At 39.8% G+C, this 18,138-nt stretch overlaps 1 protein-coding gene across 3 annotated transcripts in view; it reads left to right on the forward strand.

Annotated features, from left to right (window-relative positions):
• SPOCK3 (SPARC (osteonectin), cwcv and kazal like domains proteoglycan 3) overlaps positions 1-18,138 on the forward strand; it is a 253,643-nt gene that overhangs the window by 225,333 nt on the left and 10,172 nt on the right. For all 3 annotated transcript variants that reach the window (XM_061584209.1, XM_061584211.1, XM_061584210.1), the window contains one exon: positions 1,881-1,997. In XM_061584209.1, the coding sequence (XP_061440193.1) occupies positions 1,881-1,997 (117 nt within the window). The remainder of the gene's footprint in view (positions 1-1,880; positions 1,998-18,138) is intronic.

Here is an 18,138-nt window from a genome sequence, read left to right on the forward strand (position 1 = left end):
TACCTCATCTTGACCTATTTTAAATCAATGCAGACCAATATGTAGTATATAATTTGGGTAGCATGCATTCATGGAAAAAAGATTTTTCATTTTAAAGATATAGATAAATGATGCAATTTATGCCCCAAATAGCTATCCAGTTAGATTAAATCCTTGGTGCACTGCAACCTTGATCTGGCATTCTGGCAGCAGCACAGCCCAAGAGTTTAACTGAACTGCTATCACGGGGTTTAGGAGTCTGCATGGGTGTAATTATGCTGTGGGGAGCAGATTGTAGTCTGTTATGTGCAGTACCGTAGCTCCCTTGGAATCCTGATACTCCAAACATTCATATATTCTATCCTCATGCTTTCAGGAACGTCAGAGTTGCAAAGACAGCTGCACAGGCACCAGTCATAGCCTACTGCCCTGGGCATTCAACAGTTTGTTTAGTGCAATTCCGCGCAGCTCACTTTGGACCCAAAGCTCAGCTGAGTTTTCAGCCAAAATCACATCTAAAGCAAACAGTGGGGTGCCATAAAATTGGAAGAAAGTGGCACAGCTATGCTCTCTCCACTCTTCCTAGCCTAAGCCTATCCCCAATTTTCTTGTTACAGCCTGGAATGACTGTGCACTCAGTGAGCTGTAATGGGTTTGAGTTTCTTGGCGAAAATGCAGCAGGTCTGTATACTCTTCCACAAACTCAACCCAAGCGACACTGCTCTCCTTGGCAGCTGGGATTGGCTAATACCAAGCATAGAGGAGAGTGTCTGAGGCTTCAGTACAGCCAGCACACCCAAGCTTGGAGGCATCAATTAACTTGCTTTCAGTTAACAACTTTCATGTGGAAAGAGTTCCTTGAATGTAAGGAGTTGAAAACAACTGTGATATACTATTGTTTATCCGCTGTCAGATACCATTGCTTGTCACAGGGCTGTGGAGTCGGAAGCAATTTTGGGTGGAGTCGGAGTCGGTAGAAATGTACTGACTCTGACTTCAAAATAAAATTAATATTTTAATATTAATATTAATACATTAATATACATTTGCCATTTATGAAGGAGTCGGAGTCAGACAGTAGAAAAATAGAGGAGTCGGAGTCGAAGGTTTGACATACCGACTCCGCAGCCCTGGCTTGTCAGCTATCAAATTCAATCAAATAACACATCTCTGATACTAAATGTATTTGTTTATTCATTGTACCTTGCCTTCCTTCCATTATGGTGCTCTAGGTGGTATGATAGGGTTCCTAGATGAATTCCTATCAAGGCACCTACCAGAGCCAGACCTGCTTAGTTCCAGCAAGGTTGCTATATCATGTGCCTTCAGAACATGCACTGCTGCTACATTTGTATACCTGAGTTAAACTCTTCTAGCATTGGAGAACCAAATCTGATAACAGCTAATTTTACTTAGAGATGCATTAAACATGCTTTTTATCTACAAGCCAGTTGCAGATTTCTTCCAGTAGTCTGAAGGTTCCAGTAGATTTAGAGTAGAACTTTGTCCCATTTCTCCCAAGTTTTATTCAGATTTTCTCTATAGTACACACAGAAAATTCCCCCACATGCTTACCGAAGAGGAGTGAAGAGAATTCCTGATATTCTACCAAAAACCATGCCCATAGAATATGGCCATAACACAGGGGCCCATAAGTATTCTCACCTATAGAGAATACCTTTATTTATCAAGAACAGTTTATTTATCAAGAACAATGCATGACACATTTTTCAAAAGCATTAGGTAAATTACGTTTTTAAAGTATTGAGGATTTTTTTAAAAAATGAAAAACAAAATAATTCATGAGGAAATAATCTGTTTTCATTTGTTTACAACAACATGAAAGATTGAATTTATATGCAGCCTGAGGAGATTAAAGAGCTTTTCATTTTGTTTTTCAGTGTGCAGTGACCTGGAGTTCAGGGAGGTTGCAAACAGATTGCGAGATTGGTTCAAGGCTCTTCATGAAAGCGGAATTCAGAAGAGGACTAGAGTTGTACAAAGACCTGAAAGAAGCAGTAAGCACTTACAACTTTTGATATGTCTTTGAAAGAATGCCTGTTCTTTGTGTTTTTACAAGACTTTTATTTTTCCAGTGAGTCTCAAACTGAGCTTTGTAACCACATGCTACAGAAACATTAACATGCCTTCCAGAAGTTTTTTTTTTAATGTGGTGCTCTCCAGTAAATTGAACCATATCTTTGTATCAACATGCAGCAATCTCTTCAGGCCTTCTTCAGATTATAATTTAGTACTGTATAAGCTAATGAGAGTTTTGTGTGGGTTGTCATTCACGAGGCAATTGTTCAGCCTGGTGTGTAATTCTAATATAGAAGAAGTGGTTCAATACAGCCTGGTGATTACTTGTCCTGAAAGGAGAGGATAAAAAATAAGTGCTTCAGTTGAGTTGAATGACAGTTACGCAGTTACTGCTGCATGGTGGCCAATAACCATTAGTGAATGCTGCCACAGCAACAGTGGAAGATGTGGAAAACATCCTTATATTAATTGATGAATGTATGAATGATCAAGCTTTGAAGAGAAAAATAGCCAGGTGATGATGATGATCTCTAAACTCTTAAACAGGGCAAATCCTATGCACCTGAATCTATAAAAGATTTTGTTGATGTTGCATCAAAAATAAGTGGAACAGGTTATGTAATTACTGGTAGGATTTGTTTAAAACAGCAATTATGTGCAGTATTACATTTTGAGAGTGGTTTCCCACTGAGGAGTCAAGGCAAATTAGATTTAGTAAGTGCTGAACTTGGACTATTCATTAACACAACAAGCCAAGTCTGTGAATTTCTCCTGTGTGATGTTCAATAGAACTTGCCCACTGCTGACTTGATACCTTCAACTATTAACATTTTTAGGTGTCCTATTTTTTACACTTTTGTTTATGTCTCCTAGTTTCTGCAGATTTGCATTACTAAGAAATCCTATTATGTCACTTAATTGAAAATGTTTATTTCTCTGTGTGATTACTCATGCTGAAGCAATAATAGTAAAGAGCCAAAGTGAAATAAAGATAAATTTGTCTTTTGCACTGATTCACTATTATTTCAGTGGGGGAAAGTAGATAGAGAGGTACAGGATACAAAAAGCTGTGCTGCTACTTCTGTTTTCTAAAGATTGATACTAGAGTTAGTGTACCATTACTTTACAGTCCACCCAATGCATCATGTTAACAAAAGAAGCTTTAACATCAGTTGCTGTGTTGAAAATTGAGACATGCTCAATACTCTCCTGTATGGAATGGAAAGAAACATTTTGGTACTCTTTGTGGTGACTTTTATAATGCTTTTCCTGTGTGCACATTATCTTGCTGAAACCTATTGGGAAGGCTATCATCCCAATGAGCATCAGAAAAGTGGTCTGCCTAAGGCTACCTAGTGTTATCCAGCTGAGCTGAGAACTGAACAGGGACTTTGTGGCTCATTCTTTTAAGTATATTCTGTGTCTCCAGATGTGATCAGATGTGACTTTATCTTGCAGCTAATTTCTTTGCCTCAGGTCATCAGCTACAACAGTAGTGCGGAACCTTTGGCCCTCCAAATGCTGCTGAATTACAATTCGCATCAGCCCTAGCAAGCATGGCCAATGGTGATAGGAGTTGTAGGGAGTTGGAGCTCCAAAAGTTACTCACACCTGAACTACAGCATAGAAGTAATCAATACTTTATCCTCTTCCTCTGCTTCTCTCTCTCCTTCTCCCTTAGTAGCCTTGCAACAAATGAAGCTGTTATATATTGATCAGACTTTTCATGAATCTGAAAAATATGTATAATTTATTTATTTTAGAGATGTATATCCCACCCATCACCATAAATGGTGACTTGGTGGCTCACAGCATACATGTTACACTAGTTCTATAAAGTAAGCCAACATAATTCAACAAAATCAGTTTAAGATTAATGCCCATGTTCCCCATCTAGTTTTTTAAAAAACTTATTCATCAACCCCAGAAGATCTCACAAAAGATGGAACATTTTTGCCTTGGGAAATCATAGAATCGTAGATGGGGTCTTGCAGACCATGTAGCTCAAGGAAACACATACCTCATGTGAACCAGCATGCATTTTTGACTCTAGGAAAACAAAGAAACTAGTATTTAAAGCTGTCTCACAAAATAATCATGATTTTGCTCTGCTGAATTAGTATAAAGAGTTAGTACAAAAATATTAAATAGCAAGTGACCTATTTCAGCCCTCATCTTATTCAAGTGCCAAAGGAAGGGAGAAAGAAGTTGACACAGCTTGTCATGCTTGTATTTTGAAACTTTTAGAATTCAATATTTATCCCCAGAGAAAACAGAAATATTTGCAGATATACATTCTTTTTTCTTGTAAGGTTTCACTAGTGGATTCCTGATGGAGGAAATGCCAAGCACCGTAAAGTGGAAGGACAATTATGGCAATCTGTGGAATTCAGTATTTCCTTTGGAACTTAGCCCAATGGCAGGTTTCCTGGAAGGAAGAAAAAAAATTAATGACCCTGTACATGTGCCAAATTTGTAAATGGCTAAACCAAATGAAAGAATATTATTCTGTGCAGGAGAAGGGAGGGAGAACCCAAATTAGCGGTTTAATGGTTGACAAAAACATTCCTGATTTAATTCTGGTTGGTCTAGATTCTTTCTAGAGGGTAAAGGAAACCTCTAATCACATCCACAATGTCTCCTTGCTTCCGAGTCTTGCTAGTTGTAAAGTTTTTCTAAATGAACTATGTGAAAGCCTCTATTCTGTACACTTTCTCAAATTATCAGTTATATAGCCCTTTTCCCAATGAAAAAAACCTCTCTTCTCCTGTACAACCAAACATAATGTAAGGCAAGTGGGAAAAGTGGGGAGAGAGTGACTTTTCAGTATAAAATTCAGCAAGATTTATCTTATGAATTTGATGCTTTTTTGTGCTGTTCGATGAAAGTGTAATTATACGTACATAGCAAAGTGTGTGGCTATCAGAAAGCAAATGAGTGAATCAAGAGTTTTTGATTATGGAACTGTTTTCAGAGGAATACAGTGAAATAATATTGAATGATTTTGACTGGTTCAGAGTATCCACAATTGGATCAGAAGCTATGTTTCAGACCAGGTTTGTATTTCACTGCTGCTGTTTGGTTCAGAAGTTGCTCTTTGCAATAAACACAACCTTCAGGCAAATAGTAGCAAGAGGGGACAATTTCTAGCAGGCAACTGGCATATCCCAGATCATTTATTTAAAATAAAACTAAGCAATATAAGTACATTTTTTTTAAAAAAGGAAGGAAAAAGAATAGCGTAACTTGGTTTGATTCTATGCATTTCCTCAAACAGAAATGGGCAGACGGGATAGACGGTCGTGCTAATTAAATTGATATACAGGGTTAAATTATACTTGCAGCAATGTACATACAGATTTAAATAGGTGACAATTTGTCTGGGACAAAGCTGACCTCATTTTTGGTTTTTGGGGGGGTGTTCTTGGTCGTAGGATTATTGTACTAGTAAATAAGTAGATTGTACTAGTAAATTCTACTAAATTGTAAATTGTACAAAATTGTAAATTGTAGTAAATTGTACTAGTAAATAGTAAATAGGATCCTGCTGGGAGGAAGGGCAGGATATAAATCAAATAATAAATAAATAAAATAAGTAAATATGTTTTAACTTAGTTAACAGAGAACCAGAAGAACTATGGAGTAAAGTCAGACATTATCAGGGAAGAATGCAAAAAGACAATACCTCTAGTTAAAAAGAGAGAAAGACCTCACTGGATGACTGAAGAAACTCTTACAATGGTTAAAGAGAGAAAGAAAGCAAAAGCAAAAGGAGATAGAAACACAGTTAGAACCCTAAATGCAACAATACAGCAACTAGTATGTAGGGAGAAAGAGAACTATTGCAATGGTTATTGTATAGAAATAGAAGAAGACAACAAAAAATGTAGAACAAGAGCCCTATTCCAAAAGATTAGAGAAATTAAAGGGAAACCAAGAGCAGTCATGCTGAATAGTCAACAGGGGAACACACTGAGTGACCGAGACGAAATAAAAAAAAGATGGAAGCAGTACACTGAAGAACTCTATGAAAGAGATGCAAGTATGACAGATTCATTCATGGAGGAAGAACCATATGATGAAGAACCAGAAATTTTTAAATGTGAGGTGAAAGCTGCTTTTAAAATACTTGGAAGAAACAAATCACCAGGAACTGATGGCATACCAATAGAGTTGCTACAAGCTATTGAGACTGAATCTGTCCAAATTGTGACAAACATTTGTCAACAAATATGGAAAACTAAACAATGGCCCACAGACTAGAAGAGTTCAATATACATCCCAATTCCAAAGAAAGAGGATTCCAGGGAATCCAGTAATTATCGCACTATTACCTTAATATCCCATGCAAGTAAAGTAATGCTCAAGATTCTACAACAAAGGCTCTTACCATATATGGAGCGAGAAATGCCAGATGTCCAAGATGGATTTAGAAAGGGAAGAGGCATCAGAGATCATATCGCAAACATATGTTGGATAATGGAACAGACCATGGAATTTCAGAAGGAAATTACTCTTTGCTTTATAGATTACAACAAAACTTTTGATTGTGTAGATCATGAAAAACTATGGAATGCTTTAAAAGAAATGGGGGTGCCACAGCATCTGATTGTCCTGATGCGCAACCTATACTCTGGACAAGAGGCTACTGTAAGGACAGAATATGGAGAAACTGATTGGTTCCCCATCAGAAAGGGTGTGAGGCAGGGGTGTATTTTATCATCCTATTTGTTTAATCTATACTCAAAACATATCATACAAAAAGCAGGATTGGACCAAGATGAAGGAGCTGTGAAAATTGAAGGGAGAAATATCAATAATTTAAGATATGCAGATGATACCATACGACTAGCAGAAATCAGTAATGATCTGAAATGAATGCTGATGAAAATTAAAGAGGAAAGCACAAAAGGAGGACTACAGCTGAACGTCAAGAAGACTGAAGTAATGACAACAGAAGATTTATGTAACTTTAAAGTTGACAATGAGGACATTGAACTTGTCTAGGATTATCAATACCTTGGCACAGTCATTAACCGAAATGGAGACAATAGTCAAGAAATCAGAGGAAGGCTAGGACTGGGGAGGGCAGCTGTGAGAGAACTAGGAAAGGTCCTCAAATGCAAAGATGTATCACTGAACACTAAAGTCAGGATCATTCAGACCATGGTATTCCCGATCTCTATGTATGGATGTGAAAGTTGGACAGTGAAAAAAGCGGATAAGAGAAAAATCCACTCATTTGAAAGGTGGTGTTAGAGGAGAGCTTTGCGCATACCATGGACTGCAAAAAACACTAATAATTGGGTGTTAGAACAAATTAAACCAGAACTTTCATTAGAAGCTAAAATGATGAAACTGAGGTTATCATACTTTGGACACATAATGAGAAGACCTGATTCACTAGGAAATACAATAATGCTGGAGGAAAACAGAAGGGAGTAGAAAAAGAGGAAGATCAAACAAGAGATGGATTGATTCCATAAAGGAAACTACAGATCTGAACTTACAAGATCTGAATAGGGTGGTTTAGGGTGGTTTATAACAGATGCTATTGGAGGTCGCTGATTCATAGGGTCGCCATAAGTCATAATCGACTTGAAGGCACATAACAACAACAAATAAGTTGGCATTGCATTAGCCACTTTATTGAACATGTTAAATGAACCACTTTTTTTGTAATATATACTGAACCAGAATGCTGTAATTCTTTCAGCATAAAAATATCGTATTTATATCACATAACATAAATCAGAACACCAGCACTTGCTGCTCTGATTCTTACCTAGAAATAAGCCTTTGGGGAAAAAAATCTAGTATTTACAAATGCATTGTTTTAACACCCTGACTTATAATTTCTCTATGCAGCATATTTTCCGCTTAGAAGAAACTACCTGCCACTGAAAAACATTTTTACTGGCCTATATAGACATAATGAACTTGTACAACTCAAGAGTGAGATGTAGGTTTAATGATAATTTTCTCATATCAATTTATTTTTGACTGATTCAAAAGAGTTTACACTGAAGAAATTAAAATATGATTTATGCCAAATTTTATCATTAATTGTGCATTAACAATTTGTCTGACTTATAGACAATATAAGTCTGACTTATAGATAATAATTTGTCTGACTTACAGAAAATGAAAAAAATGGACTGCCTTCAAGTCAATTTCAACTTATGGCAACCCTATGAATAGGATTTACATGGTAAGCAGTATTCAGAGGGGGTTTACCATTGCCTTCCTCTGAGGCTGAGAGGCAGTGACTGGCCCAGGGTCACCCAGTGAGTTTCATGGCTGTGTGGGGATTCGAACCCTGGTCTCCCAGGTGGTAGTCCAGCACTCTTAACCACTACACCACACTGACTCTCCTGACTTATAGAATATTCTGTTATATTTGAGTTCCAAATATTTCCACTGTTTTTATGAAGTTTTATGTTTTTAGTTCCCTACAACTGCAGGGTTTTGGTTCTTCACATCTTAATGCTTTCAGTTAAAGGTGTTTTAGGATTTTGCCATGTAATACCTCTACTCAAACTGCACTGGTGATGCATATAGAGAGTGAGTGCATGGAATGAGATCCTGAGCATGCTGACATCACCCACTAAATTCAGAAATTAGCCTTTGATATGGTCAGGTGTCAGCATGTATAATTCTTACTTGTGAAATAGTAAAATGTTACCTAGAACATTTGCCTGCTGGTACTACAAACATAAAGCTTAATTAAAATCTGTTACAAATTTTTATGGAAATTTATTGGGAATCTCTAGCCCTCAATTAGTGACAGAACATTTGGACCAAGAAGTCGTTTTGTGTTTGAAGTGTTTGGGACAAACTAGAGGAGATGCAGGAGATAAGTAGACTATCTCTTACTGTCTTTTTGGATTTTGTTTAACTGAAATACAGGCTGCATGCTTAATTGGATTACTCTTCAGGATGCTTGTTCCATTTTTCCCAAATAAACATCCCGCCCCCGGTGGCTGGTGCCTACTAGACCTGGTGGGGCTGCTGAGAGGTCCCTGGGGCATGGCCAGTGAGAGGTCATGGGTGTGGCCAAGTTATTCTGTTTTTCTCCCAATCTTCCCTTGGGAAGGTAACTATTAGTAAAACAGCAATGCTTACCGCCTAATTTAGCTGAAAAATGGCTTACTGTGGTTCAGATGGGTTCTCTGCTGTCATCTATGCTTCTCTGCTGAGAAAAAAGTTGTGTGGCCTCCACCTCTTGTTTCCCTTCCTATCCTTTTCCTTTGCAAAGAAACTGTAGACACTTACATTGCAGTTTTATTAATATTTAGCACCTAAGTGCCTTACCTTGATTAAGAAGGGGTCCCTGCTGTCTCAATTTCTAGTGTGAACTCATGCCATAATAACTGTACATTACTCAGAGGTAAGCCCCCACTGAATTCCATGAGGATTGCTCCCTGGTAAGTATGTACAGGATTGCAGCCTGAATTGGTTAGTTTGAAAGGTGGCACACAAGACTGTTTACAAGGGGCCTCATACATTTACAGATACCCCCCTCCTCCACAAGCTTATCCATTTCTGCATCTTTGCAGAATGTGTAATAAAATGTAGGGAAATTAAGTGCACTAGGACCAGGGACACCAGAGTTAAAATCACCACTCAGCCAGTCGCGTCTCTCAGCCTAATTACCTCATAGGGTTTTTAGGATAACATGGAGAAAAGGAGACCTTTGAATGCTCCCTTGAGCTACTTGGAAGGTAGGTTGAATAGTTATAAATGTAATACTGATAAATAAGGAATAATCAATTTTTTTAAAAAATCTATTTCCAACTTGCTTGTTCCTGATTTTGAACTGGGGTGGGGATGCAGGTTTAGAATCATGAAAAAAACCAACCTAAACAAGCCCTGGTGCAGTTTTCAAAATAGGGCCTTTTCTACCAGAAAGGAATACATGAAATAAGGTATCAGTAAATAAGTCTTCATTTCTATAATCTCATACATGTTAAGCACTTCCTGTTTTTGTTCTGGGTTCAAAGGCTTTTGCATTTGTTTCATGGTACAACTTAAGCTGCATTGCACAAGCATTATGATAGCATAAATTCCTACTAATATAGCAAGCAATATCAATAAGCCATATATTGTTAGAGCCAAACGATCCAAAAATGTAACTGAACCAAGACCATAAAACCCATTCGTCTTATTTCATAAAAATCTGATGATTTGTATGAAAGAATTCTTGTGGTTCCAGCTATGATGCATACAGTGCTTACGTCAGCTAGGTTTCCACCAACTTTTGTTGGGAAACAGTTTCATGAGTTCAGAGTCATTTAGTTGTTTGCCACCTGTTTCATATACCTTGGGTGCCTGCTGCCTTGGAGCTGCAGTAACTAGGAGCCAGGTCTGGTCCCTCCACGCATGTCTAGTCCAGGACAGGAGAAGCCAGACTAGTCCAGAGAATAGAAGCCATACAACAACAGGCCACACCCACTTTGGGAAGTGGGATCTAGGCAAAGGGCTTATTTCTTTCTCTAAGATGGTACCTGGTCTGCTGAATGTTTTCAGCTGCATCTTGGATTGGCAAACCTTCACCAGTGAGCTTTACCACTGGGCTTTTGTTGAGGGCATTATTATGGCCCTTTGCTAAAGGCTTCCTCTCTAATAGGCTGTCCTGCTGGCCGGTGCTAGGCTCGCTACCAGACTGTGGAAGCCTTTAGTCTTGAGTTCAAAAGGCAAAAGAGAAGCAGGAAGAAAGTTGTCAAAACAAGGAAGGATGGAACCAACCAAAACGCGGAACAAGCCAGAAGTCCTCTTCTCCTTCAGGGCTGAGATATCTGAGGGGCTGACTGGTGCTGCTACTGGAGTCCTCAGGTTCTGGTGGTGAAGTCTTCTTGCAGTGTCATACGTGAATCCATGTCTGGAGTCCTTGACATTTTACAGTTGTGTTCCAGGTCCAGCAGTATCTGGAAGGGGTCTTTCTGGTGAGGTTCCAGCGAAGACTTCCTTAGATGTACCTTGACTTGGATCCAATCACCTGGCTAGATAGTATGGCACTGGTCCTCTGGTTCTCTGGGTAGTGCCACTTCGATCTATAATGAAAGGCCTTAGCACACTTCATTAATGCCTTAATGAATAGTTCATGACTATTTCATTGTTTAAATGAAGATCACAGTGGCAGGATTTACAGGAGGTAAACCTGTGGTTCACATTGAGCGACCTGTGAGGATTTCGTGAAATGACAGTCTAGTTTCTTTTCTTTCTTGGCTGTTCCTCTGGTGCTCATAAGGGAAAGGAGATACCAAATGAATTCCTTCAACAGTCTTTTGGTAATTGTGATGGTGTTGGCCTTTCCTCTAGGGTAGGCCTCAATCCATCCAGAATTCATGCGTACAATGACAAGACCAAATTCATAAGAACAACATTTTTGCATTTAAATAAAATAAACCTGGACATTTACAAAAGGTTCCCATGGTGGGGGATGGGCTGTCCTCTTGTCCTTACAGCTTTACCCACATTGTGGGCTTGGCAAACAGGGCAGGTGTGGCAATATGCTGGGCCACAGTTGGAAAATTTGGAGCATGCCCATCTTGCTGTTTTGCATGTATCATTCTCCCTTTTCTAGAGTGGGCCACACTGTGGTGCACTCCAGAAAAATAAGGAAGAAGGACCATGGGCACTGCAAAGCAGCTGTCTGGATAGCCCCCAAAATGATCCGGGTGTAAGAGGCACCCTGCCAGACTCCATTTGTCTTTTTCAGAATCTGGGGCCTGATCTTTAATGGTTACTATTGGAGACTGGATCATGGTTAAGAGATAAACAAGTGGTTTGAGGTGTAGAAACTTCATCATAAGGGATTTGATGAGTAACACATTTGACAATAGCAGTTTCAGGAGGCAATAGCAAAGCATCAAAAAGAACATTTACATATGGACCAATCTTTTACTCCCCCTGAGGTGAGGAAGCCACATTTCCAGAGTTGCCAATAATCATGCACTGTACTAGAAGCATTCTGTTATTTCATATTGGGAACAAGCAGCATAACCAGCAACAGGGTCACCCTTTGCATTTCTTTGACATGAGTCATCTTCAGCAATTATGATTGAGATCTCATTCTTTTCATAAGAAACCAAAGGTTTGGTATTGGGATTTCTTTTAATCACCTTTAACATTAAACAATTTTGCAGTGCTGTACTTATATCTAATTAAAAATCCAAATTCAAGAGTTCAGAAGGTAAAAATACTAAAAATGAGAGAAAGGGGTTCCAGAGGAAAAATTAAGCCTCTCTTTGCAAAGTGCTAAGAGGGAAAAAAAATCCATCTGTAGAAGAAAGGGGGAGGAAGAAGTGCCTACCTTTGGCACCGGTGGTAAAAACAAACAAGCAAACATTAATTGAAACATTTTGTAGCTACATACCATACAAACATAAACATTAATAAGACCTTTACAAACCCCCAAAATTCTTCTTTGTTGGTCATGACTTGCCTAAAAAGAATTAGCACAGTTTATGAAGATTGCGTTATTTTCTGAAAATGTAAATTTGGCTTTCCCTAAACCTAAACAGACCCATTTAGGTATTGTGTTGTTAAATACCTTTGTTTCTTTAACACCAGAGAGCTGGAGTTACTACCTCTTTTTCCTGTCCTGTAGTTAAATATTAAGTGTGGATAAAAGTATAAGGATAGACTTCGAATACACAAATTTATACAGATATCATCCCCCCCCCAAATGAGACAAATTCTAATTTACTGGGCTTTGGGGAGCCTACAGCTTCTGACCATGTACAAAGTGTTGCACATGAAAAGTTGCTCTGGAATTCCCATATCAAGGTGCCAGCATCTGGCTCACTTGCAGTCAAAGACTAGCTCAATGCAAGAATTTTTTTTTCCAATTTGTATACCCAAATGTTCTTCAGAACCAATTAAAAATAAACATACAACCATACTGTTTTGAAATGGGCTGAGGACAGGAGGGATTGCTTGTTGAAAGATGCTCCCCTTTTCTCTCAGCCTTGAACTTACAGTTATTTACTGACCTCAAGCTTCCCTCCAGAGAGCATGGGAAGAGGACGGGTTGAACTGTTGCCATCTCCCTTTTTAATTAATATGTTTGCCAATAAAACATTTCTTAATCCAAACCTTTGTTACCTGCAAAGTAAGATAAGCAGAAAAATAGTTAAATTTCCTAATCCTTTAATTTAGCTCTTCAGCCTTCTCCACACACCTTCTTCACGACATACTGTATACCAGCCATTTGTAGCCTTAACTTCCCCTTCCCTGTAATGGGCACATGGGGCTTTATTTGGAACCTACCTAGCTTTTGCACCGACTGATGCCTTTGCCTTCTATTCTTCACAGATAATGTTTTAACACAGTTCCCTGGTCTGTAACTCTATCCACCTTTACACATGCTTCAACTACATTCTCAAGTCACTTAGGCAAACCTGTGTTTTGTTCATGAGTCAGACAGCAGGAAAACTTTCTCACAGCATTATCTATACAACATTTCAATTTCAATGAAAATCTATAACATCTTTTGGGTTCTCTTCTTTAAATTCCTTGGGCTTCAAAAAAAGTTTTTTCTTGGGAGTCCTTAAGACTCCTTACCCAGGATTCATGTAATCTCTTACTAGTTTCCTCATACCAATCAAAAATAGTCATTCCACTGAGTATGAGGTATTTTGCTGGTTCTAAACTCAAATGATTGGTGGAGGTGAACAATCTTATCTAAATCAAAAGTTTCCACCAGGGGAAACTATAAGTTTCCATTCATCCAAAATCTGCAACTTTGATGGCCATCAGTCTTAAAAGCAGGTGTTCCTTTCCCCCCCCCTTTTTTTTTTGGTAGGGTCCTCCACCTCCCATTTTTCTTTGTCAGTTGTCACAGGTCTTTGACACAGGAAAGGCTAATTTGGGTTTGTTTTCACTCACACAGGAAAGGCTTATTTTGGAAGTCCAGTTCTGGTCATGGGGTCTGCTACGGCACAGCAACGCCTACCTAATGCTCAGGCAAGACCGTATGACAGCTGCACGATATGCATTTTCCCACAGTTAGATGTGGCTCATAAATCGGCATACACACTGGGCAAAGGGGAGGGAAACTCATTCAGCCAAGCCTCCTTTTATTAGGAGAGCGCTCAATGTACGCAAGAGCTCAGGGCTCACTTGCTCAATTCACAGCAAGGGAAGAGGAGCAAGGATTGTTGGGAAGGAAAGGGGTTGAGGAAGGAGCTGAGGGAACAGCGCCAGTGCAATTCATCTCATTATTTTTAACTGCATTTTCATCTCAGCCAATTGTTTCTGCATTTTCTCAAGAGACTGCTTTTGTCTAGCCATTTTGCTTTTAACTCTTAATTTAGTGGCCTGATCATCCCAGAGAAAAAAATAGTCCATCTGGGCAGGGTGTGGATCTTCCAGGAACCCTCTCAAATATTTTAATTTGTCCAAATAAAAGGTACCTTCTAAAGGGAATTGAAGTGCACTGTCCTCGTACGTATATCCATTACACACACACACACACACCAAATCAATCAATCTTTTCAACTTCAAACCAGCTGGCAGTTTTTCAGGTTGACTGTAAATTTTATCATCTTTGCCAGGGGTGTTCCCAGTGAAGGGTCCACCTTAGACCCCTTGTTTTCCATGTTTTTTCTCTTTTTATTAGTTCAGGTTTAGTCTGTCCAAGGCTGAACTGGGGCTTTCAACAGCCGCCAATACCAATTTCCGGATTCAGTCCAACCAAGGCTGAACTGGGGTTTTTAACAGCCGCCAATACCAATTTCTGGGTTCAGTCTATCCAAGGCTGAACTGGGGTTTTTAACAGCAGCCAATACCAATTTCTGGGTTCAGTCTATCCAAGGCTGAACTGGGGTTTTAAAAGCTGCCAATACCTTTCCCTAGCCTCTCCAAGATGTAGGGTGGGACCGTCATTCACATTTCAATCACTCTGCCTGTTCAGGAGTATGTTCGCTTGGGGAACTACTTCCCAGCTTGGCCTCTTTCAACTCTGGTTTCTCTTCAGATCATATAAATCTTTCAGGTTCACATAATTCCAGAGCTCAAGCAATAGCAGAACCACAACACTGAGAAGTAACTGAGAAAACACAACAATGCCCCCTTCTTCCCCAAAAACTGTTTGCTATAAGCCTGTATTAATATAACATAGGGATGGACTCTTACTGCTGGTGAACAGGAGCCTGGAGGACCAGGGAGAAAACGAACTGCAGGGAATTCGGTTTTCAACCGGATCTCTTACCGAGCTGATGAGGCACCTCAGCTGTTCGGTTTCCCTTGCTCCGATCCAGTCTCAGCGTTCACCTGGTGTCCCTGTCACATCTCACTTGTGACACCAGAAATATTGGAGAATTTTGAAGTCTGTTGGACCAAGGGTCCCAGAGGACCACAACGATACAGGCTTGCAGCAAAAGTAGGCCTTTATTGGCTATGAGCATACGCACAGCCTTCCTTCAGCGTGGTGGAGTGCTGCAGCATGGCACCGTTTGCCTCAGGTTTTTGTATATTTCAGGACAAAGCACATTAGCATTTCCCAATCATGGAGCTTCACGTAAGCATTATATAGAGGTTACACTGTTGACATCATTTTCTAGCCAATTAGGTAATGTTAAACAATTCTTACACCAGCACATTTCTACTATAAGCTAATACATTCCAGCACTAATTCCTCTCATGACTTGGGGAGGGCAGAGACTTTCAGTAACAGTGTTCTGTTCCCCTTATCTTTTTGAGACAGGCTGTACCTAGCATACCATGCATACCTGTTACCCTGGATACATTTGAGTTAAAAACAGAAATGTCAGTACAAAGGAGAGGATCAGTTATGTGGCCTGTTGCTCCTTTATAAAATTATGATCCTTATAATTTCTAAAAGAATATCTTTTGCCTACTTTTTGTATATAAAAATTCCCCATTACACCTTGGTTGCATAACAGTTTGTTTCTTGCCCAATAGTGGTAAAAGGGAATTCACATACTGGGAATTGTGGCTGCAATTGTTGTTGTTCCCAAGCTGCGGTCTGTGAAGGTAGATCAAACCATGTGTGTTTTCTCTCTGTTAATTATTACTCACTGGAATTGGGTTGGCTTTCGAAGCACATGGTAGACAAAAAGGTAGAGAATCATCTAACTCTGATTCCTTTCTCAGACCACTTTCAGAAGTGAAGGGTCAAATATGTAAAGAAGTTTGTAGCAGCCATGTTGAAAGGTATGGGCAGGGCATTCCAGGCAGGGGGTTGCTAATCCTGCTTAGATATGGATATCTTTGCAGAAGATCCCTAGTCAAGCTTTACCGACATCACAGTCCAAACCATATCTACTCAGAAGTAAGTCCTATTGAGTTCTATGGGGCTTGGTAAGTGTGTTTAGAATTGCAGTTTCCAGGAGCATCCATCTTTACTCCTGAGTGTTCCCATCTAACATCTCTACAATAGTAAGCTCCTTCCTACAGTGGCATTTTGGTGACTGGGTTGGCCTGAGGGCACTTAAATCCTTGCAAGAATCAAGTAGGCTAGATTAAATGTTCCTTACTCAGGCTCCACCTTTTAGCTAAGATTTCTATCTTAATTTCCAGTCAGAGAAATGTTTGTGTTTGAATTGTATGTTCCAAGCAACTGTGGTTGATGCTTAATGTTATCATGCTTAATGACATCACTATGACATGCCCAGTGACATCACTAGGGTCCACCCCTGAAATCTCAGGGTTTGGGATGCTTCTGACCTGGCAACCCTAGTTGGTTAAGTCACCACTTTACAGTGTAATCCTAACCATGTATACTTAGAAGTATGTCCAAAGGGATTTACTCCTAGGGAAATGGGATTAGGATTGCAGCCTTAGCAAGGGAAACAAAACCTGGACTGGAACAATGATTCACCATCTCCTCCCAACTTTCCAATGGTTCCTTTGGGCAAACAAACATACAGGGGAGGAAGGCAGCCACAATCCTCCTCCCCCCCCCAGAACAAAAACTCATAGGCAAACTTACGGAAGAGGAAGGTGATGGGACTTGGGGGAGCAGAGATTTATGATCACAATACCCTTCCCCTTCCAACTTTCTGAAAGCCCCTGTGAGCAAACAAATGTTCAGAAAAAGGAGTCTGGGTGGGACTTCAGGATAAGTACTTACTGCAATCTCCTCCTAACTTTACAAAAGCTTTTATGAGCAAACACACTTACAGAAGGGTCTTTAATTCAGCAAGTCACCACATTACAGTGAAATCCTAACTACATCTACTTAGAACTACTGTAAGTCCTACTGAATTCAGTGGGCTTACTTCCATGTAAGTGGGGTTCAGATTGCAACTCTAGCAAGGGAGCAAAAACATGATTGGAGCAATGATCCCCCACCTCCTACCAACTTTCTGACAGCAGTCTTGCAGCCTTAAAGAATAGAATGGTGGGTGGGACATTAAGAAAGTGAAGAATTACTGCAGTCTCCTGCTCCCACCTTTCCAAAAGTCTTTGGGAGTAAACACACTTGCAGAAGAGGAAAACAACTCCAAGGCACATAGAGGGCGAGCGTGCAGGGAAATTGGAAAATAACTCACTTTTACCAACTCCCCCTCTCCCAATAGTCTATCAAGAGCAGACACAGACCACAGTCCTCCCAATCCTCATATAGTATCTCCCAGTCCATTCACAAAAATGCAAATGGCTTAAGAAGAAGTAAGCAACAGGTAGAGTAGGAGCCTTCCTAAGAGGGCTGACAGCACACAGACCAAGTAGAGGGACCTCCTTGCCATAGATATCCTTTTGGAATAGGATTGGCTGAGTGATGATGATGATTTGATTTATATCCCGCCCTTCCTCCCAGCAGGAGCCCAGCAGTGATGCGCTGAGCTGATTGGCCATAGAGTAATAGATTGACAGAAATGTTTGCAGAGCTACTCTGAGTTTAAATAGAAGTATAAAAAGTGTGTGGAACAAGAAAGAGTGTGCATGTTTTGTATTGCTTAACATTCTCAATGGGAGGGCTGTGCCCCAGGAGTCCTAGTAGACCAGCTTCCACTGCCCCCTCCCCCATCCCAGTTGCTTTGCTGTTTGCATGGGGAAAAGCTTCATTCGTCATCGAAGGCCCTCCTCCGGATACCAACTCATTGTGAAGCCCGGAGGGTGGTTACTAGATCTAGGGCCTTTTCCGTGGTG

Source organism: Rhineura floridana, chromosome 9 (assembly GCF_030035675.1).
Source record: "Rhineura floridana isolate rRhiFlo1 chromosome 9, rRhiFlo1.hap2, whole genome shotgun sequence".
Taxonomy (NCBI): domain Eukaryota; kingdom Metazoa; phylum Chordata; class Lepidosauria; order Squamata; family Rhineuridae; genus Rhineura; species Rhineura floridana.